Genomic DNA, 20,365 nt, shown 5'->3' with positions numbered 1-20,365 from the left:
AAATTTCAGAGAAAAATATAGCAATGTAGGCGTAGATTAGCTCTATTCGCTATGTGACAGGGTTAAAGTAGCTAAGTCTCTAACGCAATATCATCCAAAGTCATACACGTTGAAAATACGATGTTGTGATCTTACCAGGAAAAGACAGGCTTCTGATATCCAATATTTAAGACAAAATAAACATTTTACCATTGGTACACGAATCGTGTACCATAGTGCGTTTTAGCGTCATTTGCAACAAGTGACCAGAAAGAACGAGGCTAGACATTCAACTGGAGAGCCTGCTCAATAGACTGGAATAACCAGACGCTAGAAATTGCTATAGGGTTGAGACACAGGCCGTATTTCGCTGGACATAACTGATTTGAAATTAAGAGTCAAAACGGAAACAGTTGAATGTAAATCAGTTTATATACAATCAGATTACATTATTATATGCGTTGTGACCCCCAAATATTAGCGATTTAGCTCCTTTAAGAAACAGATTTTGGCCCAGAATTTGAGTTTATCTGGACGTTCCAAATTTCGAGAATAAAATCAATACAACAGGCATAAGCTAACTCCATTCGCTACATTGTGACAGGGGTTTATATAGGAGAAAATGCACTCGTATCTTTCATCTACCTCCGTCAAAAGTTTCGCACTTGTCTGAAAGTTATTTGTGCAAAAGTAGGTTTCGACTGGATTATGTCGGCTCGAAGGGGCTTTCACTACTTCCAAATTCATCAATACGTGTTCATTCTGGTCGGCATCCGTCATCGCGTCGCTCTGCCGTGGATTGAAGGACATGCAAACAACTCGAGTGCTCCGTCCGGTGACGAAACAGTCGTCCGGAGGAATTCTGTCCAAGCCGTATCTTCCCCCAGTCCCCCAGTCGAGGGAAAAGCTCAATAGCGTGGCTAGGTCCTGGTGACAAATCAGCCGCCACCATGAATTCCACGGGCCTGGTAGTGCCGTCATGTCTTCTACGAATCTCTCTCAAATTTAGAGACTGGCACTTACTCGCCATCTTGGCCGACAGCTGGTGTCGAGACGGATACTTGGACGCACTCCCATCACTCCCAAGGACGAGAGTATCGCCAATCAGGCGCCACCATGCCCGAACAGCCCTAAGCAGAGCTAAGCTTGACACTAGCGAGTCGCGGTACATAGCGGTTGAGTGAAAACTAAGCAGTGAGTTTCCTGCAGCTCCCGACTACCTTGAGTCGCTGGTTTGAGGGGAAGGATGGTGCCCGAGACCATTATAGAAAAAATCGATCGATCGAGATAATTAAATCAATCGATCGAGATAATTAAATCAATCAATCGAGATACTTAGTCGATCGATCGGGATAATTTGGGAAAAATAAAATCATAGGATGTCCTTTCCCAACCACCGTAGATTTTAGTTAAACCCTGTCATTTATATTTGGAAAAGGATCCCCCATAGATATTTGTAGCAAGACTGGCCAATTTCTAAACGTCATTTAGTAATTGAACTGGAATATACAAGTCACAATTCTATGGAATAAAATTACTCCACTGGTGGGTTTTGGCCAGGCTTCTCTAGTCTTTATCAAGCAATGATAAAATATAATGAGACAATAATATATACATGTGAAAAACAATACTGGGTTAACATAGGCGTACGGGCTCGATGAATGTTATGGGTGGGGGTGGGGCCTCAAATGCCCGAATAAAAAAAAAACGGGTTACAGACGGCGGTGCCGGTCGTCTGTGAGAGGCGAAGGAGTGGAGCTTACTGTGTAGGACTCCCCCACCCCCCAACGAAAATTTGGAAACTTTTCTGCTATTCCAGACCGTGAATACAGCAACTTCAAAATGGTCTAACATAGCCTAACTTAGGTGGATGACTGGAATTCCAATCAACCAAACAATCATTTACAGTCCACAGAGATGTGGCCGTCGGGAGGAAATTTTGAAAAGTTAACTGCCTCAAACGCCCGTTCATGCTATTCCAGTCCATGAATACAGAAAGTTCAATGTGGTCGATTATCTTATGTGACTCACCTGAATCCCAAACAACCAAGTAATCGTTGTGGGGTATAGGGGCCCCGCACTCCCGGAGAAAAGTTTGAAAATTTAACCGCTGCAAATGCGTTTTTCTGCTATTCTAGCCCGTGAATTAAGCAACTTCAAAGTTTCCAATCGGTTTCCAACTGAAATCTCACTCTTTGCCGACCCGAGTAACAACCATCCAATCAGACTGTTGTGGCTGCATTCACAAATAATAATCGATGCCGAAAAAATGTGGCACAAAATGTTTTAATCCATAGTCAATTTAGTACAAATTCGTGTTTTATTGGATTTCGGACATCTTATTTTGCCAAATAGATGAAATAATAATTTTTGTTTTCACTTCACCCGTCTGCCCAAAAAGTAAGATTGCCCCCCCCCCCCGGCTCGTACGCCTATATTGGTTAATCCTGATCAAGCAGACACCCGTCTAAGGTTTAATCTTTAATTCATTTTCTCTTTTTTTTCTCAAAACTATTTAAAAAAAGAGGGTCAAGATTAGAGAATATGAATCAACTATACATATAAAAAGAAAGAAAAAAACAATAATAACTAGATCTCCTAAGGAGGACTGACGTGTTTCGGTATGTCACGTCACGTCACGTCAACATTCAAGTTACACCATGAATAATACTGTATTCGTTACTCCTCGGGTTTATGGAAAATACGACTAACGAATTGGTAAATAGCGTTCGTAACTACAAAAACTGGATCGGAAGTCGTGATTTCTACTGGAGAACTAGGGTAGCTAAAATTATATCGAGTTCACAACATATGACGTAACAAGATGGCAACCAAAGTTACAAAGTTGAACGTTTTGAACGGTAATTACTATTTTGTAGTTATATATTTGTTGTGGATGTGCATATCGATCTGAATACGTGATTTATAGAATTTTACATTTTGGGATGTATACATTTTCTGGACAATGACAAAAAACACATTAAACAGAAAACGAGAAAAATACCCGGCTTTCTATTTTGCACTAACTTCTTGTACCGTACGACAGTTCAGGTTTTAGGACGGTGCGGTCTATATGAACAAACATTTTTCAGTAACTAGGTCTTTTCAGGATTAACGTACTACGTTTCTTTGAAATTTAAAATGTCTACATACCGTAACAATTAGATATTACCAGTAGCCATATGCTAAGCTAATTGACCGTTGCCGCTAATCGACTTTATCTAATTTTTCACTTCTTAATGTACGATAAATTGTTCTAAGATTGATTATTTAACATATAATTAAGAAAACTTAACCAAAAATGACCAACGGAATATGTAGATGTTTTTTAGCTTGATTTAAAAGAGGCCCATCAAAAGATTGACCAATATTTAAGGGTAACTCTGGCTTGTTTATATCGTTTGCATTAGATGCCGAACGTTGATAAATTTCCAATTCATCATATCTTTGTAAAAACTGAAATGAGCTGAATCCTTGAAGGGATAATGACAGCCATGTTGATTTTCCCACTTGTGCACCCGAACACGACAAGTGTGGTATTTACTATTTTCTAGTGGGAAATACGATATTTCCAAGCGATAATGAATACAGCATTACACTCGGCAAACCTCAGCAGATTACAGTACCCCACATCTAGCCTCGGCTGTATGACGAATTCCGCCATTGGAACTACTTTCAAGTTCTCGGATTACCAACGGCGTTGCCCATGACGACGCGTTCGAAGAATGTTTTATCATACAAATATTTCAAAGTCTGTAGCTGTTATCTTTCAGGTTTATCCGATTTTCTTCAACCAAGGACAAATTTGCACTGGAAATTCTAAACACGCTTCGAACGACGCAATTTTGATAACTTCTTTTTAAAAGCGGCAAGTTTTCCTAATAAGTAAACCGGTGTCGCATCGCAATTGTATAGGCGTAGGTACATATCACTTACCGTCATACAGCCGAGGCTAGATATAGAGTTACGGAATCTGCCGAGGTTTGCCGAGTGCATGAATTATTGAGTATAGTAATATCCAGTACCTATTAAAGTGGAAAAACCTGTCATTTTGAACTCACTCGGCAAAACTCAGCAGATTCCAGTACTTTACATGACCGAACGTTTTTTAATATTAATTGTTAGTAGACATCAGGGTCATCATACATACAAAGACCAAGGGTCATGGAAAGTTTAGGTCACCATCTAGATGGTGAAAAGTCAAACTCCAATGTGAAACCGGAAGTAAACAAAATCGAAATTCAAAAATCGGCTCCCTAAGGATTGTTGCCAAGAGGAGTAGGTTCAATACAAAATTTTCTTTTTCGAAAATCTGAATTAAAATGGCGGCTGAATATCGATTTTAATGTTTTTTGTAAAATCCAATATGGCGGCCATGCAGTTGAAAATGTTATGGAACAAGGTCTTTGAAAATAAAAGTTAATATCTGGGGCTAACACCACCCCATGTCATTTTTTGTCTATTTTTAAAATAGAGAGAACTATTCATGTTCGGGAAGAATCTGAAGGCCTCTGTAATTTCCTGAAGTTTCGGGCAGCTGTCACAAAATTTTTTAATATGCCATTTCGAAGGCATCGGTGTGTTCCTTAATCCTAACAAGTTTCAACTTGATACCTCAAATAGTGACGGAGATATGCAGATCTGTGATGCTAATATTAATCGAGCGAACTTCGAATTTCGAAAAACCGTCAGTTAGAGCCCTTATGGGATTTGCTCAAATAATCCAAAAATAAAAACTTGAAGAAAATCCGTTAAGAAATAACCGAGATATGGGCAATCAGAAATTATTTTTGTCCCATCCGTAAAACACTTCCTGTTCATCAAAAATGACCCAATTTATATTTAATAAATAGATCCACGAAGGCCAACCACATCTATGTAGGCAGAATCTTTGCACCATGTACAGTTTTGGCTGCACAAACTGACTAAATCCCCCCCCCCCCCCCCGCCCCAAAAATATTGTTTTTTTTTAATAAAAACACTTACAGAAGCTAGAATGTATTTTTTCATTCAAAATACAGGTTGTTTTGGGTAATTAACATTGTTTGGGGTTAATCTATGGACCGGAAAGCCATATACTGGGTAAAGCACACATAACACCAGAACAATTTATTTGGGATCAGACTACAATTGTCATCTAAACACAGTTTATGGTACATATTTAATGCTCGGTGATTCTTAAATGACAATCTAATATAGTAATACAGTCTAAATGTTATACTACAAATCCTAAATATTCTTCGTATCACATTTATACATTAAACCATACAAAAATATACTCACCACAGTAAAAATGACCAGGACCCTGTTTCTCAAAATTTTAACTAATGATAAAATCCAATTTTAGTAGATACTTCAATTTTGATTGGCTATAGCACTAAAATCAATCTAATATTATCCAATCAAATTACTAAAATCTGGATTTCATCTTAGTTAAAATTTCGTGAAACAGGCCCCAGATTTACTGTTTTATTAGAATCATACATCAGGGTCTGGAATCAACGAATAAATGATTGAATAAAATAGGGTTTAACATCCTCATTTTTTGTACCATCTAGATGACTAGACACTGCACCTTGCCAGGCCATCCGTCCTGCACTATGCCAGAAAAAAACCTGAGGAGCTTTCTTGACCAAGGGGTTGGGAATAGTTGTTTAAATGTATAAAATTTTAAAATCCCTGATATCTTACAACAATAACAAATGAACTACATTTCTTCAACAGTGTAAATACATGTATATGGTATATCAAGGTTGTGGACCCTCTAGAGGTCACAATTTTGATTCGATTTTAATGAAACTACAAATAGATGTTAATGACCCAAAGATCTTGGTTCCTTTCGATATTCGTGCATATCGGATCATAACTATCTGGATTATTGCCCCCAATTGTTTGAAAAATCACATTTTTTTAGGATGTGGACCTGCTATTTGTATTCAATTTGTATTCAATTCTAAAAAACGTTTAAATATATCACTGCTAAACATCAATGTAGGTAAAAATCTGACCCAAACTGCCAGACAAAATAGCTGCTCCTTGTATGCAAATAGTGTAACAATATGTAATACCAAGATTGTGGACCCTCTAGAAGTCACAATTTTTATCCGATTTCGCTGAAACTTAAAATATATCTTTATATCTCAAATATCTCAGCCCCTTTTGACATTCGCGCATTTCAGATTATAAATTCCTGGATTATCTCCCCTGATTGTACAAATAATTACTTTTTAGCTTTTTCTATATCCATCTCTTGCAAAATGTGGACGTATCTTGCTGGCAACTGCTGGTTTGATTTCAAATCATAAAAAAAATAATGAAAAATCCATAATAAAAACGAATAATTAAATGAAAAAATATTCCACGAGACATATAGGGAATTCATAATGTAACAAACATGGCTTGCCAGTTGCCAGTCAAATATGGGTATAGAATAATTTCCATGTATTTGAATTTGAACAGGTAACTATCATCTCTCATAATGTAAATTCTTTACATGGCCTTTACTAATTGACAAATTATGTTTATTTCAGTGCACTAATCCTGTCACAAAGTAAATTCTTATTTATGGCCTTTACTAGTTGACAAATTATATGTATTCCATTTCACTAAACATAGGCCTACAGGCTCCATGAATGTACAGAGGGGGGCAGAACCTGAATTGCCTGACAAAATGTCAGGTTACAGTCATCTGCGAGAGGCGCAGAGCTTTCGATGTAGCCCCCACCCCCACCCCACAAAGATAATTTGGAAAATTTGACGACCGCAAACATTTTTTCCTGCTAATCCAAGCTGTGTGGTTTTGTCAGACTTCAGGCACTTTATTTTACCAACTAGATGAAATAATAATTTTTGTTTTCACTTTACACGTCTGCCCAAAAAGTCAGATTGCCCAAAAGCTATCTGCCCCCCCCCCCCCCCCCCCCGACCCAAAACCTTTGCCCCGCTGGCTCATATGCCTATGCCACTAATCCTGTATATTTTTCACTAATTTCCCATAGTTTCTTGGCAATTCCTGGATCTTGTGATATCTTATTTGCTGCATGATCTGCCAATGCACAATCAACAAAATATTTTCCACTGATACCTTCAACCTCTTCACTAACAGCACAATATATACTGGTCTGTGCTCCTTCATCACAGTTCTCTTTTTTTTCTCAAAACTATTTAAAAAAAGAGGGTCAAGATTAGAGAATATGAATCAACTATACATATAAAAAGAAAGAAAAAAACAATAATAACTAGATCTCCTAAGGAGGACTGACGTGTTTCGGTATGTCACGTCACGTCACGTCAACATTCAAGTTACACCATGAATAATACTGTATTCGTTACTCCTCGGGTTTATGGAAAATACGACTAACGAATTGGTAAATAGCGTTCGTAACTACAAAAACTGGATCGGAAGTCGTGATTTCTACTGGAGAACTAGGGTAGCTAAAATTATATCGAGTTCACAACATATGACGTAACAAGATGGCAACCAAAGTTACAAAGTTGAACGTTTTGAACGGTAATTACTATTTTGTAGTTATATATTTGTTGTGGATGTGCATATCGATCTGAATACGTGATTTATAGAATTTTACATTTTGGGATGTATACATTTTCTGGACAATGACAAAAAACACATTAAACAGAAAACGAGAAAAATACCCGGCTTTCTATTTTGCACTAACTTCTTGTACCGTACGACAGTTCAGGTTTTAGGACGGTGCGGTCTATATGAACAAACATTTTTCAGTAACTAGGTCTTTTCAGGATTAACGTACTACGTTTCTTTGAAATTTAAAATGTCTACATACCGTAACAATTAGATATTACCAGTAGCCATATGCTAAGCTAATTGACCGTTGCCGCTAATCGACTTTATCTAATTTTTCACTTCTTAATGTACCGTACGATAAATTGTTCTAAGATTGATTATTTAACATATAATTAAGAAAACTTAACCAAAATAGACCAACGGAATATGTAGATGTTTTTTAGCTTGATTTAAAAGAGGCCCATCAAAAGATTGACCAATATTTAAGGGTAACTCTGGCTTGTTTATATCGTTTGCATTAGATGCCGAACGTTGATAAATTTCCAATTCATCATATCTTTGTAAAAACTGAAATGAGCTGAATCCTTGAAGGGATAATGACAGCCATGTTGATTTTCCCACTTGTGCACCCGAACACGACAAGTGTGGTATTTACTATTTTCTAGTGGGAAATACGATATTTCCAAGCGATAATGAATACAGCATTACACTCGGCAAACCTCAGCAGATTACAGTACCCCACATCTAGCCTCGGCTGTATGACGAATTCCGCCATTGGAACTACTTTCAAGTTCTCGGATTACCAACGGCGTTGCCCATGACGACGCGTTCGAAGAATGTTTTATCATACAAATATTTCAAAGTCTGTAGCTGTTATCTTTCAGGTTTATCCGATTTTCTTCAACCAAGGACAAATTTGCACTGGAAATTCTAAACACGCTTCGAACGACGCAATTTTGATAACTTCTTTTTAAAAGCGGCAAGTTTTCCTAATAAGTAAACCGGTGTCGCATCGCAATTGTATAGGCGTAGGTACATATCACTTACCGTCATACAGCCGAGGCTAGATATAGAGTTACGGAATCTGCCGAGGTTTGCCGAGTGCATGAATTATTGAGTATAGTAATATCCAGTACCTATTAAAGTGGAAAAACCTGTCATTTTGAACTCACTCGGCAAAACTCAGCAGATTCCAGTACTTTACATGACCGAACGTTTTTTAATATTAATTGTTAGTAGACATCAGGGTCATCATACATACAAAGACCAAGGGTCATGGAAAGTTTAGGTCACCATCTAGATGGTGAAAAGTCAAACTCCAATGTGAAACCGGAAGTAAACAAAATCGAAATTCAAAAATCGGCTCCCTAAGGATTGTTGCCAAGAGGAGTAGGTTCAATACAAAATTTTCTTTTTCGAAAATCTGAATTAAAATGGCGGCTGAATATCGATTTTAATGTTTTTTGTAAAATCCAATATGGCGGCCATGCAGTTGAAAATGTTATGGAACAAGGTCTTTGAAAATAAAAGTTAATATCTGGGGCTAACACCACCCCATGTCATTTTTTGTCTATTTTTAAAATAGAGAGAACTATTCATGTTCGGGAAGAATCTGAAGGCCTCTGTAATTTCCTGAAGTTTCGGGCAGCTGTCACAAAATTTTTTAATATGCCATTTCGAAGGCATCGGTGTGTTCCTTAATCCTAACAAGTTTCAACTTGATACCTCAAATAGTGACGGAGATATGCAGATCTGTGATGCTAATATTAATCGAGCGAACTTCGAATTTCGAAAAACCGTCAGTTAGAGCCCTTATGGGATTTGCTCAAATAATCCAAAAATAAAAACTTGAAGAAAATCCGTTAAGAAATAACCGAGATATGGGCAATCAGAAATTATTTTTGTCCCATCCGTAAAACACTTCCTGTTCATCAAAAATGACCCAATTTATATTTAATAAATAGATCCACGAAGGCCAACCACATCTATGTAGGCAGAATCTTTGCACCATGTACAGTTTTGGCTGCACAAACTGACTAAATCCCCCCCCCCCCCCCCGCCCCAAAAATATTGTTTTTTTTTAATAAAAACACTTACAGAAGCTAGAATGTATTTTTTCATTCAAAATACAGGTTGTTTTGGGTAATTAACATTGTTTGGGGTTAATCTATGGACCGAAAAGCCATATACTGGGTAAAGCACACATAACACCAGAACAATTTATTTGGGATCAGACTACAATTGTCATCTAAACACAGTTTATGGTACATATTTAATGCTCGGTGATTCTTAAATGACAATCTAATATAGTAATACAGTCTAAATGTTATACTACAAATCCTAAATATTCTTCGTATCACATTTATACATTAAACCATACAAAAATATACTCACCACAGTAAAAATGACCAGGACCCTGTTTCTCAAAATTTTAACTAATGATAAAATCCAATTTTAGTAGATACTTCAATTTTGATTGGCTATAGCACTAAAATCAATCTAATATTATCCAATCAAATTACTAAAATCTGGATTTCATCTTAGTTAAAATTTCGTGAAACAGGCCCCAGATTTACTGTTTTATTAGAATCATACATCAGGGTCTGGAATCAACGAATAAATGATTGAATAAAATAGGGTTTAACATCCTCATTTTTTGTACCATCTAGATGACTAGACACTGCACCTTGCCAGGCCATCCGTCCTGCACTATGCCAGAAAAAAACCTGAGGAGCTTTCTTGACCAAGGGGTTGGGAATAGTTGTTTAAATGTATAAAATTTTAAAATCCCTGATATCTTACAACAATAACAAATGAACTACATTTCTTCAACAGTGTAAATACATGTATATGGTATATCAAGGTTGTGGACCCTCTAGAGGTCACAATTTTGATTCGATTTTAATGAAACTACAAATAGATGTTAATGACCCAAAGATCTTGGTTCCTTTCGATATTCGTGCATATCGGATCATAACTATCTGGATTATTGCCCCCAATTGTTTGAAAAATCACATTTTTTTAGGATGTGGACCTGCTATTTGTATTCAATTTGTATTCAATTCTAAAAAACGTTTAAATATATCACTGCTAAACATCAATGTAGGTAAAAATCTGACCCAAACTGCCAGACAAAATAGCTGCTCCTTGTATGCAAATAGTGTAACAATATGTAATACCAAGATTGTGGACCCTCTAGAAGTCACAATTTTTATCCGATTTCGCTGAAACTTAAAATATATCTTTATATCTCAAATATCTCAGCCCCTTTTGACATTCGCGCATTTCAGATTATAAATTCCTGGATTATCTCCCCTGATTGTACAAATAATTACTTTTTAGCTTTTTCTATATCCATCTCTTGCAAAATGTGGACGTATCTTGCTGGCAACTGCTGGTTTGATTTCAAATCATAAAAAAAATAATGAAAAATCCATAATAAAAACGAATAATTAAATGAAAAAATATTCCACGAGACATATAGGGAATGCATAATGTAACAAACATGGCTTGCCAGTTGCCAGTCAAATATGGGTATAGAATAATTTCCATGTATTTGAATTTGAACAGGTAACTATCATCTCTCATAATGTAAATTCTTTACATGGCCTTTACTAATTGACAAATTATGTTTATTTCAGTGCACTAATCCTGTCACAAAGTAAATTCTTATTTATGGCCTTTACTAGTTGACAAATTATATGTATTCCATTTCACTAAACATAGGCCTACAGGCTCCATGAATGTACAGAGGGGGGCAGAACCTGAATTGCCTGACAAAATGTCAGGTTACAGTCATCTGCGAGAGGCGCAGAGCTTTCGATGTAGCCCCCACCCCCACCCCACAAAGATAATTTGGAAAATTTGACGACCGCAAACATTTTTTCCTGCTAATCCAAGCTGTGTGGTTTTGTCAGACTTCAGGCACTTTATTTTACCAACTAGATGAAATAATAATTTTTGTTTTCACTTTACACGTCTGCCCAAAAAGTCAGATTGCCCAAAAGCTATCTGCCCCCCCCCCCCCGACCCAAAACCTTTGCCCCGCTGGCTCATATGCCTATGCCACTAATCCTGTATATTTTTCACTAATTTCCCATAGTTTCTTGGCAATTCCTGGATCTTGTGATATCTTATTTGCTGCATGATCTGCCAATGCACAATCAACAAAATATTTTCCACTGATACCTTCAACCTCTTCACTAACAGCACAATATATACTGGTCTGTGCTCCTTCATCACAGTTCTAATAATATAAAATACCAAATATATATACTGGTCTGTGTCCCTTCATCACAATTCTATTAAGCCAACAGTGAGGCTGATGTCCCCTGCCAAAATTCCAAAATAAATAGATGACACATATTAATTAATTGCACATTTATCTTTTCAAAAGTATAAAGCAATCAAACTGGTTATCTATATTCCAAAGTCTCAACCAATTACATTGCTTATCGCAAGGTATTGATGTGGTGAAGCTATACACCAAGTTTTATCAATCTTACTTAAAGTAGCTAAGTCTCTAACTCAATATCATCCAAAATCTTCGACATTGAAAACACAATATATTTGTCGGTTTAAATCAACATTGATGTTGTTATCTTACCGGGAAAAGATGGCCTTCTGATATCCAATATTTAAGACAAAAAAAACATTTTACAGTTGGTACACGAATCGTGTACCATAATGCATTTCAGCGCTTTTTGTAATAAGGGACTCAAAAAACGAGGCTAGGCATATTCCACAAGTCATGTCAAACGGTGACGCTATATTCTTATCTGGAGAGCATGCCCAATAAATACTTACTGGAATAACCAGAAGAGATTGAAATTTAATTGAGAATACTGGCGTATTTCGCCGAACCTAACTGATTAGAAATTACAGTAAAAACAGAAACGATTGAATGTAAATCAATTTATATACATTCATATTACATTATTGTATGCGTTGCGACCCATTTGTGTCAGTTTCTAGGTCCCAAATATTAGCGACTTAGCTCCTTTAATTAGAACCAAAGTTATCGTGTCCCAAAGCATCCACTAATCAAACTTCATCAAGGCATTCACTTAATAAACACCTACACCAGGTTTGAACCTTTTAGCTCAATTAGAAAGAGAGTTATTGTGTCCCAAAAAGTGTGACTGATCGACAGACAGATAGACGGACAGACCCAATGTAATAGTCCCCTGCTTTCTTCAAAAGACGGGGGACAATAATATAAAATAATATAAAATAAAACATATTATATACTGATCTGTGCTCATTCAACACAGTTCTAAAAATATAAAATAAAATATATTATAACCTGGTCTGTTCTAATATAAAATACAATATATTATATACATGTACTGGTCTGTGTCCCTTCATCACAGTTTTAATTAAATAAAATACAATATATTATATACTGGTCTGTGTCCCTTCATCATCACAGTTGTAAATAATAAAATACTGATCTGTGTTCCTTCCTTCATCAGAGTTCAAATGAAATAAATGAAATAAAATGAAATGGGGTTAATGTCCTACTTTCCTGCACCAACTGTGCATCATACAGTGTGCTATGAGGGAAATTTTATCCAGACAGTGTACTCTTTTTTTAATTTCAAATGTCAAGGTATCTTTTATGTGCGCTTCAAAATGTACACAGGGACTGAATTTTTCAAGAGAAAGATTCTCTGTAAGTTTAAAATTAAATTCCCTATTTCCATGGTAACAAATAAAGCAAATTTCCCCAAAACTGTTGTTTAGTCTTATTAAGCAAACTCTCCCAGAACTCTTGCTTAGCCTTTTTTTTGGCTACTTGAACAATTCCTTAAAATTTCATGTTGAAAGCACTATTAGCTATTAGCCAGTTGTTTTAAAATGTGTATTGTATTATAAGTATTGCCCCCCTTAAAATACACTTTCTTTTTCTTTCATCTCAAGGGTACAACGTAAATACCCCCCCCCCCCCCAAAAAAAACCCCAATATTTCAAAATGTGTTTTTTTCCCTTGTCATGCCATACAAAATCATCAATATAAGTGTGAATTTCATCATTAAATACTACAAAAAAATATTTAAAAAGTAGCACCGCCAATATCCTTGTAAAAAAAAGGTTATTATGCAGTTATTATAAATTCACATTGATCACACCCACAAGCAATCATTTATCATACATCGAACACACCCACAAGCAATCATACACTAAACAAACCTCCAAGCTATCTTACACTGAACACATCTACAAGCAATCATACACTGAACACACCCACAAGCAAACAGCCTTTCTCTTTTATACATTAACATTGTATACCATTGTATAATCTGAACTGACCTTCATAACAGTTCTGATGGAGGGTCCAGCCACTGTCACTCTTTAAGAGAGTGTTACCATACCCCCTTTATTCATAGTTCTATTAATATTACATACATTTCTTATTATAATAAAAACAAGAAATGCAAATGAACCAGTCAAGTGACTTACCTTAAAGAAAAATTTCCCAATAAGCGTAATAGGCCATCGGAATATAGATGGTAAATTACGTAACAGTTCTGTTTGAATTGTGCCAGGGTGAAGACAATTTACAAGAACATCTGAAATAAGAATAGCATGTTACATCAGATATATATGAAATATCTTTAGGACACGATTAAATTATGGAAATTTCCAAACAATTGGGGCAAATTTGTTGACGAATGCAATTTTCTCTGCAAGTTCTGTTAGCACAGATTTATTCGAGTTACATTACAAAATTCATTAATGAATTAGACAAATAAACAAGTAAATCAACATTATTACCACTTCCTTCCAATCTTCTTGCTAATTCTCTCGTAAAAAAAATGTTGGCTAATTTACTATCAAAATATATTCGATGATAATTAAAATATTTTTCTGCTCGTAAATTATCAAACTCTATTCTTCCCATGGTGTTGACCAATGATGAAACATTTACAATCCTACTAGGAGCTGAATATTTTAATAAATCTGAAAATTAAGTTGAAATACCAGTAAGTAAATAATATTATTTACCTGAACATGATAAATGCTGATCCAGGATGCTGAATGGTGCTAAAATTAATCTATAACATTTTGAGACTTACTCTATGTACAGTTTATTTACTAAGATTATGCACTGCAATGTCAGGGAGAATTTTACCGAGGCTGCATCCTTTATTTACACATACTCTTCTTGGATATATATTAAGAGTCAACCTCTTTTTTCACATCTACGATATACTTAGAAGAATTGGAATCAATTTACCTAATAATAAATTGGTCAATAAAAATGGTCCAAAATGATTCGTTGCAAACATACTTTCCAAACCATCTTCTGTTATTATTTTTGGCATTCCTGTAAAAATAACAAGCAAATATAAAAACATGCCATCAGGGAGGCTGATGTTCCCCCATTAATTCCCTCACCAAAAATAGATGACAATCATTGAGTACTTGCATATTTGTCTTTTTATAAAGCATTGAGCAATCAAATTACCATTCTGATTAACAACACGATAAAATGTCCATTATCAAACTCAGTCAAAATATTGATGTAGACAAGAACAGAACTTTATTTACAACTCAGATCAAATACATGACATATGAATGATAGGTAATTTACATATTTACAAAATGGAGTCTTTTAGTTCCTTTAGACATAAATTTGTTTATGTAAACAAACTATAATCCAACTTCCATCACTCTCAATAAGAATCAGCATCCTAGCGGTCAGCTTAACCATACACTGGTTTCAATATTTCAGTTATTGTATATAGCTGACACTTTTGAGGAAGGCTTAGCATGGATGAGCATAATATGGATGGATGTGGCACTCAAGAAATGGACATTATTATTATTACTGATAAATTAAAAAGCAATGCAAGATACCAACATTTTGCAACAGATGGATGGAGAACTGGAAAAATCGATAGGGCTCGTAATATCTTAAATTCTGTTTATTTATCCTTACCTAAAACTCCAGCATTATTAACAAGAATATGTAATTCAGGTTCTTCATCTAATATTTCTCTAACAAAATTCCGGACAGATTTCATAGAACTTAAATCTAATTCTTTTACTATGATCTCTTCATTATCTGTCTCCTCTATAATACGTTTTTGAGCTTCAACAGCCTTCTTTATATTTCTACAAGCCAATATAACTCTAGCATTTCTAGTGGCGAAATCTAAAGCAGTATAATAACCAATACCTGAAAATAAAGCCAAGAAACATTAGACATGGACTTACAGGACTTCATCTGCAAGTATGTAATACTATGTATGATAACAATCCAACAGTGAGGCTGATGTCCCCGCCGAAATCCCAAAATAAATAGATGGCACATATTAATTAATCGCACATTTATTTTTTTTCAAAAGTATTATCACTCTCTATCGGATAGAATCAAGATTATCTTGTCCCAAAGCATCGACCAATGAAATTGATTAGCTCTGCTTAGCTTCAGCTTGAAATGTTAATCATTGAACTCAGTCAAGACATTCACCTAATGAACATCTACATCAAGCTTAAACATTCTACCTCAATTAAAAGCAGAGTTGTTATGTTCCAAAGTCTTGACCAATCAAATTGCTTATCGCTCCTGAGCCTAAGCAGAAAATTCTCACCATTGAACTTAGTCAAGGTAATGATATAATGCATCTATATTCGTAGTTTCATCGCTCTAACTTCAGTATAACCAAAGTTATCGTGCCCCAAAGCATCAATCAATCAGATTGCTAATATCTCTGTTTACCGTAAGCAGACATCAAACTCCATCAAGGCATTCACCCAATGAATGCCTACACCAACATTCTACCTCAATTCGGGGGAGAGTAAATGTGTTCCAAAGTCTCAGCCAATCAAATTGCTTATCGCTCAGCTTACCCTGAGCAGAAAATGCTCATTATCGAACTTAGTCATGGTATTGATGTAATGAAACTATACACCAAGTTTCATCACTTTCATTTACTTAGAACTAAAGTTATTGTGTCCCAAAGCATCAACCAATCAAATTGCTTATCTCTGCTTACCCTAGGCAGAAAATGCTAATCTTTGAACTCCATCAAGGCATTGACCTAATAAACACCTACACCAAGTTTGAACATTCTAGCTCAATTAGAAGGAGAGTTATTGTGTTCAAAAATCTCGGCCAATCAAATTGCTTATCGCTCTGCTTACCCTGAGCATAAAATGCTCATTATCGAACTTAGTCAAGGTACTGATGTAATGAAACTATACACCAAGTTTCATCACCCTCACTTAATTAGAACTAAAGTTATCCTGTCCTAAAGCATCAACCAATCAAATTGCTTATCGCTGCTTGTAAACACTCAGCAGAAAATGCTCATCTTCGAACTCCATCAAGGCATTGACCTAATAAAAACCTACACCAAGTTTGAACATTCTAGCTCAATTAGAAAGAGAGTTATTGTGTCCCAATAAGTGTGACGGACGGACGGACAGACGGACAGGCGGATGAACCCATTTTAATAGTCCCCTGCTTTCTTCGAAAGGCAGGGAACAATTAGTACCAGTATATAGTTTGTACACAGGAATGTATCTTTAAATAGGCATAGGTACATGTACTATTGGATTGCTATGATAATATTAAACAAAGTCTTGGATACCGTAGGTCCAATTAAATGGCATGGGTGCTAAATATTTAAGAAAAGATTTTTATTGACTCATCTTAAACAGGTAAACAATATTCATAAAATTTAGGTTACCGGTACAATAATTTACATACCTGTAATTAATTAAGAAATAGATAGATATGGTATATCAAGGTTGTGGACCCTCTAGAGACCACAGTTTTTATCCAATTTGGATGAAACTTTAAATATATGTTTTTATCATTAAGATCTTGGTTCCTTTTGATAATTATTAACATTAGTGTTACTTTGCTCTTATTTTTTGAAAAAATTTTCACAAGTTGATTTCCTTTATTTTGTTAATGTAGAATGGTAACGAACTGCTCTTTTCATTTTCTTTGTTTTATTTGTTTCGTTTGAATTTGATTTATCTGTTTAGTTTTTGATTGTTTAATTTTTGTTAATGAAGTTGATTCTTTTAAACTTCGTTTTTATTTTTGAACTCTACTTGGTGTAGGTGTTCATCAGGTAATACCTCGACTGAGTTCAATATTGAGATTAGCCGGTTGATTTGTTGGATATAAACCTTTGAATAATAGCGCCTAACAGGCAGCTGTGTTTAATTATGTTCTCCTGATTTTGATTGTTTCTGTGTGTTTGAAGTATATGTTTGTGATATGCGCTTAGAAACACTTCACGTGTAATGAAGCGCTATATAAATCGAACAATAATAATAATAATAATAATATATTTCTAATGCTATATGTATGAACTAGTTCATAGGATTTGAAAGATCATTTTCATTGCTTAATCAAGATTCTTCACATGACACACTCTCCTTTAATAAGATGTCTGCTCTGAGTTGAATTGGAACACTACTGACACAGATACATAAGTAGGATGTTAGCTCGCTAACCTGGAGGTTCCCTTGTTCGATCCCGGTGTTGGCCGAGAAAGTTGATTAGGGTTTTTCGGCGGGGTTCCCCCTTGACAGTGGTGCAAGACTGAGAACTCACAACAGACACTGTATACTCGTCCGGATGGTACGCAAAAACTGAGATCCTGTGCACACATTGGTGTGCACTTAAAACAACCATTGCCATCAGCAGGCCTTAAAGTCCCTGTTTGAGCCAGATTTCTCTCAGAGCACATTGCATGGTGTATGCCTGTCTTCATTAGCCAAATCAATGCAGAAAAGCAGGACATTAAACCCTATTTCATTTTATTGGATTAAAAGAAATAGAGGTTGATCGTCCACACAATTCTAACCCATGCACTTAAGGACTATCATATAGTATATTTATATTTCAATAATTTGCTTGTGTGCAGGGGTCTGTAGAAGTGGGAGGAACCCAGAATGAGGTTTAGCAGGCAAGTCCATGACATATACAGATAGCAGGGCTGACAGGCCTGTAGCCTTGCCTAGAGGAACAAATCAGCTAAACACTGGGGGGAACTGCAAATTGAATACCAAGCTAATCTGTGACAATGTGACTGGATGATCTTTATTTGTGTCCTAGAATAAGATATTTTGTCTCATTAATATACCATGAACGCCATGAACACTTTGACGGAAAAATATGAATGTTGCAGCAACCTCTCAAGGGTTTTCAAAACATCATTATGTGTTATGTTTGTAAACGATTAATGAAATATAAACAAGTCATAACCATTAGAGCAAATGTCAGGAGCCAGACTAAAGTAAAGACCTTAAATTTCATTTAACAATAGTTTTAACTTTAGTTATGCCAAATAAAGCCACTAATTGAAAAATAAACCATCTCTTATCATTTAAGGTAGTTTATGGTCTCAATTGATATCTACATAGGAATTACCTGTGTTGGCGCCAGTGACAATAGCGGTTTTACCAGACAAATCAGCCTTACTTAAACATCTTCCAAAGTTCAAACGTACATAAATGATGGCAACAATAAATAATAACAGTGTCACTGTAAAACCGATACACCACAGTGTTACTGGATCCATCTATAAATAATTTAAAAAAAAACAAATATAAAAATCATGTCTAAGTACCAATTCTCGGTCAAAAACTAGTTATCAATAACAGACTAAAACTCATTTTGTGATACGACTTTGAATGTTTTTGTATATTGACTTTGTAAAAAAAATGTGCATGGCTTAAATGCCCTACCCTGAAAGTCAAGATCAAGAGTTTTAATATGATCGACCAGTCCATAGATTTACCCAAAACAACCCAAAAACCACTTTAATTACCCCCCATAAACGGTATGTTGCTTATGTTTTTTCTTTCTTTTTGTATATGATTATATTAATATTCCATAATTAGAGATTCAGACTAGCCACTCTCTTCCCATTGTCTTTAACATTCTGTTGATTTTAATCTTATAATCACAAAGAGCCCAATATAAAAATAATATGATAATGTGCGGTTGTTTCGGGTAAATCTATGGACCCCTCAATATTAATTCTTTTTCTTCTGCAAATTAAATTTTAAAACAATTTTTTAAATTATTATTATTTAGAAAAAAATTACGATATTATTATAATTATTTAGAAATGAGTACCGTACATAAAATAGTACGCAAGACGAACATTTAAAGGCACTAATTCTGCTAAAATCAGTTTGTGTTACAATATGTATGTCTGTCATCACACCTAACCAATCACAATGCACATACATGTACTTGGTAGGCTATGCTATTATTGAGGCGGTATATATTATATGTTGGAGTCACAAGTAGACCTATATGTAAACTGCTTGTGAACTTAAAGGTCAGTCATCTTCTATGTGTTAATGAATCCTGGCATCATGACATATGTAAAGTGATTATGAAACAAAAGTGAATGGCATGACTGTGACAGTAACCAATTTAAATTCACATTGCATTTTTGTATTTAAATAAGTCCTGACGACTGACGAGTCGTTAAGTTTCATCAATCCCACTCATATACTGATTTAATTTGAAATTGTGATTTTGATCAGAGACTCTGTGTTAACTTTGTCAAAAACAAACATAAACAAAACTAAAAACATTCCTGAAACATATAAAAACCCTCTAGTACCTTGTTGTTCAACCTGCCCAGGCAAAACTTTTTTTGTCTCCAAAAATTTAATAAATGGAGTTATCTCCCTTAACAAAAATTGTCCCATGCGATAATACCATTAACAATAATCGACTATAAATTATTGTAATAAGATTTGCGTACTTAGATAGGGGATTTTTGAAACACGCAGGTTCCACTTCTTCTGTCATCAATAACATTTTCTTTACCCGAACTGCAACTAACAATTTCA

The 20,365-nt window shown here is 35.4% G+C and overlaps 1 protein-coding gene across 2 annotated transcripts; it reads right to left on the bottom strand.

The window, feature by feature from the left end:
* Positions 1–6,888: 6,888 nt before the first annotated feature.
* Positions 6,889–20,184, bottom strand: LOC126815546 (retinol dehydrogenase 11). Of its 2 annotated transcripts, none has more exons than XM_050541240.2 (7): positions 20,134–20,184; positions 18,924–19,074; positions 15,468–15,707; positions 14,763–14,852; positions 14,300–14,485; positions 13,985–14,094; positions 6,889–7,121 (listed from the first exon to the last, which is right to left on the bottom strand). In XM_050541240.2, exons 2-7 carry the CDS (start codon positions 19,072–19,074, stop codon positions 6,936–6,938), a joined length of 963 nt encoding a protein of 320 aa, XP_050397197.1. In that variant the 5' UTR covers positions 20,134–20,184; the 3' UTR covers positions 6,889–6,935. The 2 variants fall into 2 exon arrangements, with proteins under 2 accessions (XP_050397197.1, XP_050397196.1); XM_050541239.2 differs by lacking the exon at positions 6,889–7,121 and adding an exon at positions 9,737–11,768.
* Positions 20,185–20,365: the final 181 nt, after the last annotated feature.

Source organism: Patella vulgata, chromosome 3 (genome assembly GCF_932274485.2).
Source record: "Patella vulgata chromosome 3, xgPatVulg1.2, whole genome shotgun sequence".
Taxonomy (NCBI): Eukaryota; Metazoa; Mollusca; class Gastropoda; family Patellidae; genus Patella; species Patella vulgata.
This window is presented reverse-complemented; position numbering and strand designations above follow the sequence as displayed.

Bases quoted from the DNA above. Each gene is read 5' to 3' on its own strand.
- LOC126815546 (XM_050541240.2), bottom strand. From the start codon at position 19,074: ATGGATCCAGTAACACTGTGGTGTATCGGTTTTACAGTGACACTGTTA. The intron at 15,708-18,923 runs GTAATTCCTATG...CTTTATTTTCAG, and splicing joins TGTCACTGGCGCCAACACAG to GTATTGGTTATTATACTGCT. The intron at 7,122-13,984 runs GTAAGTCACTTG...GAAAAAAAAGAG, and splicing joins TTGGGAAATTTTTCTTTAAG to AACTGTGATGAAGGAGCACA.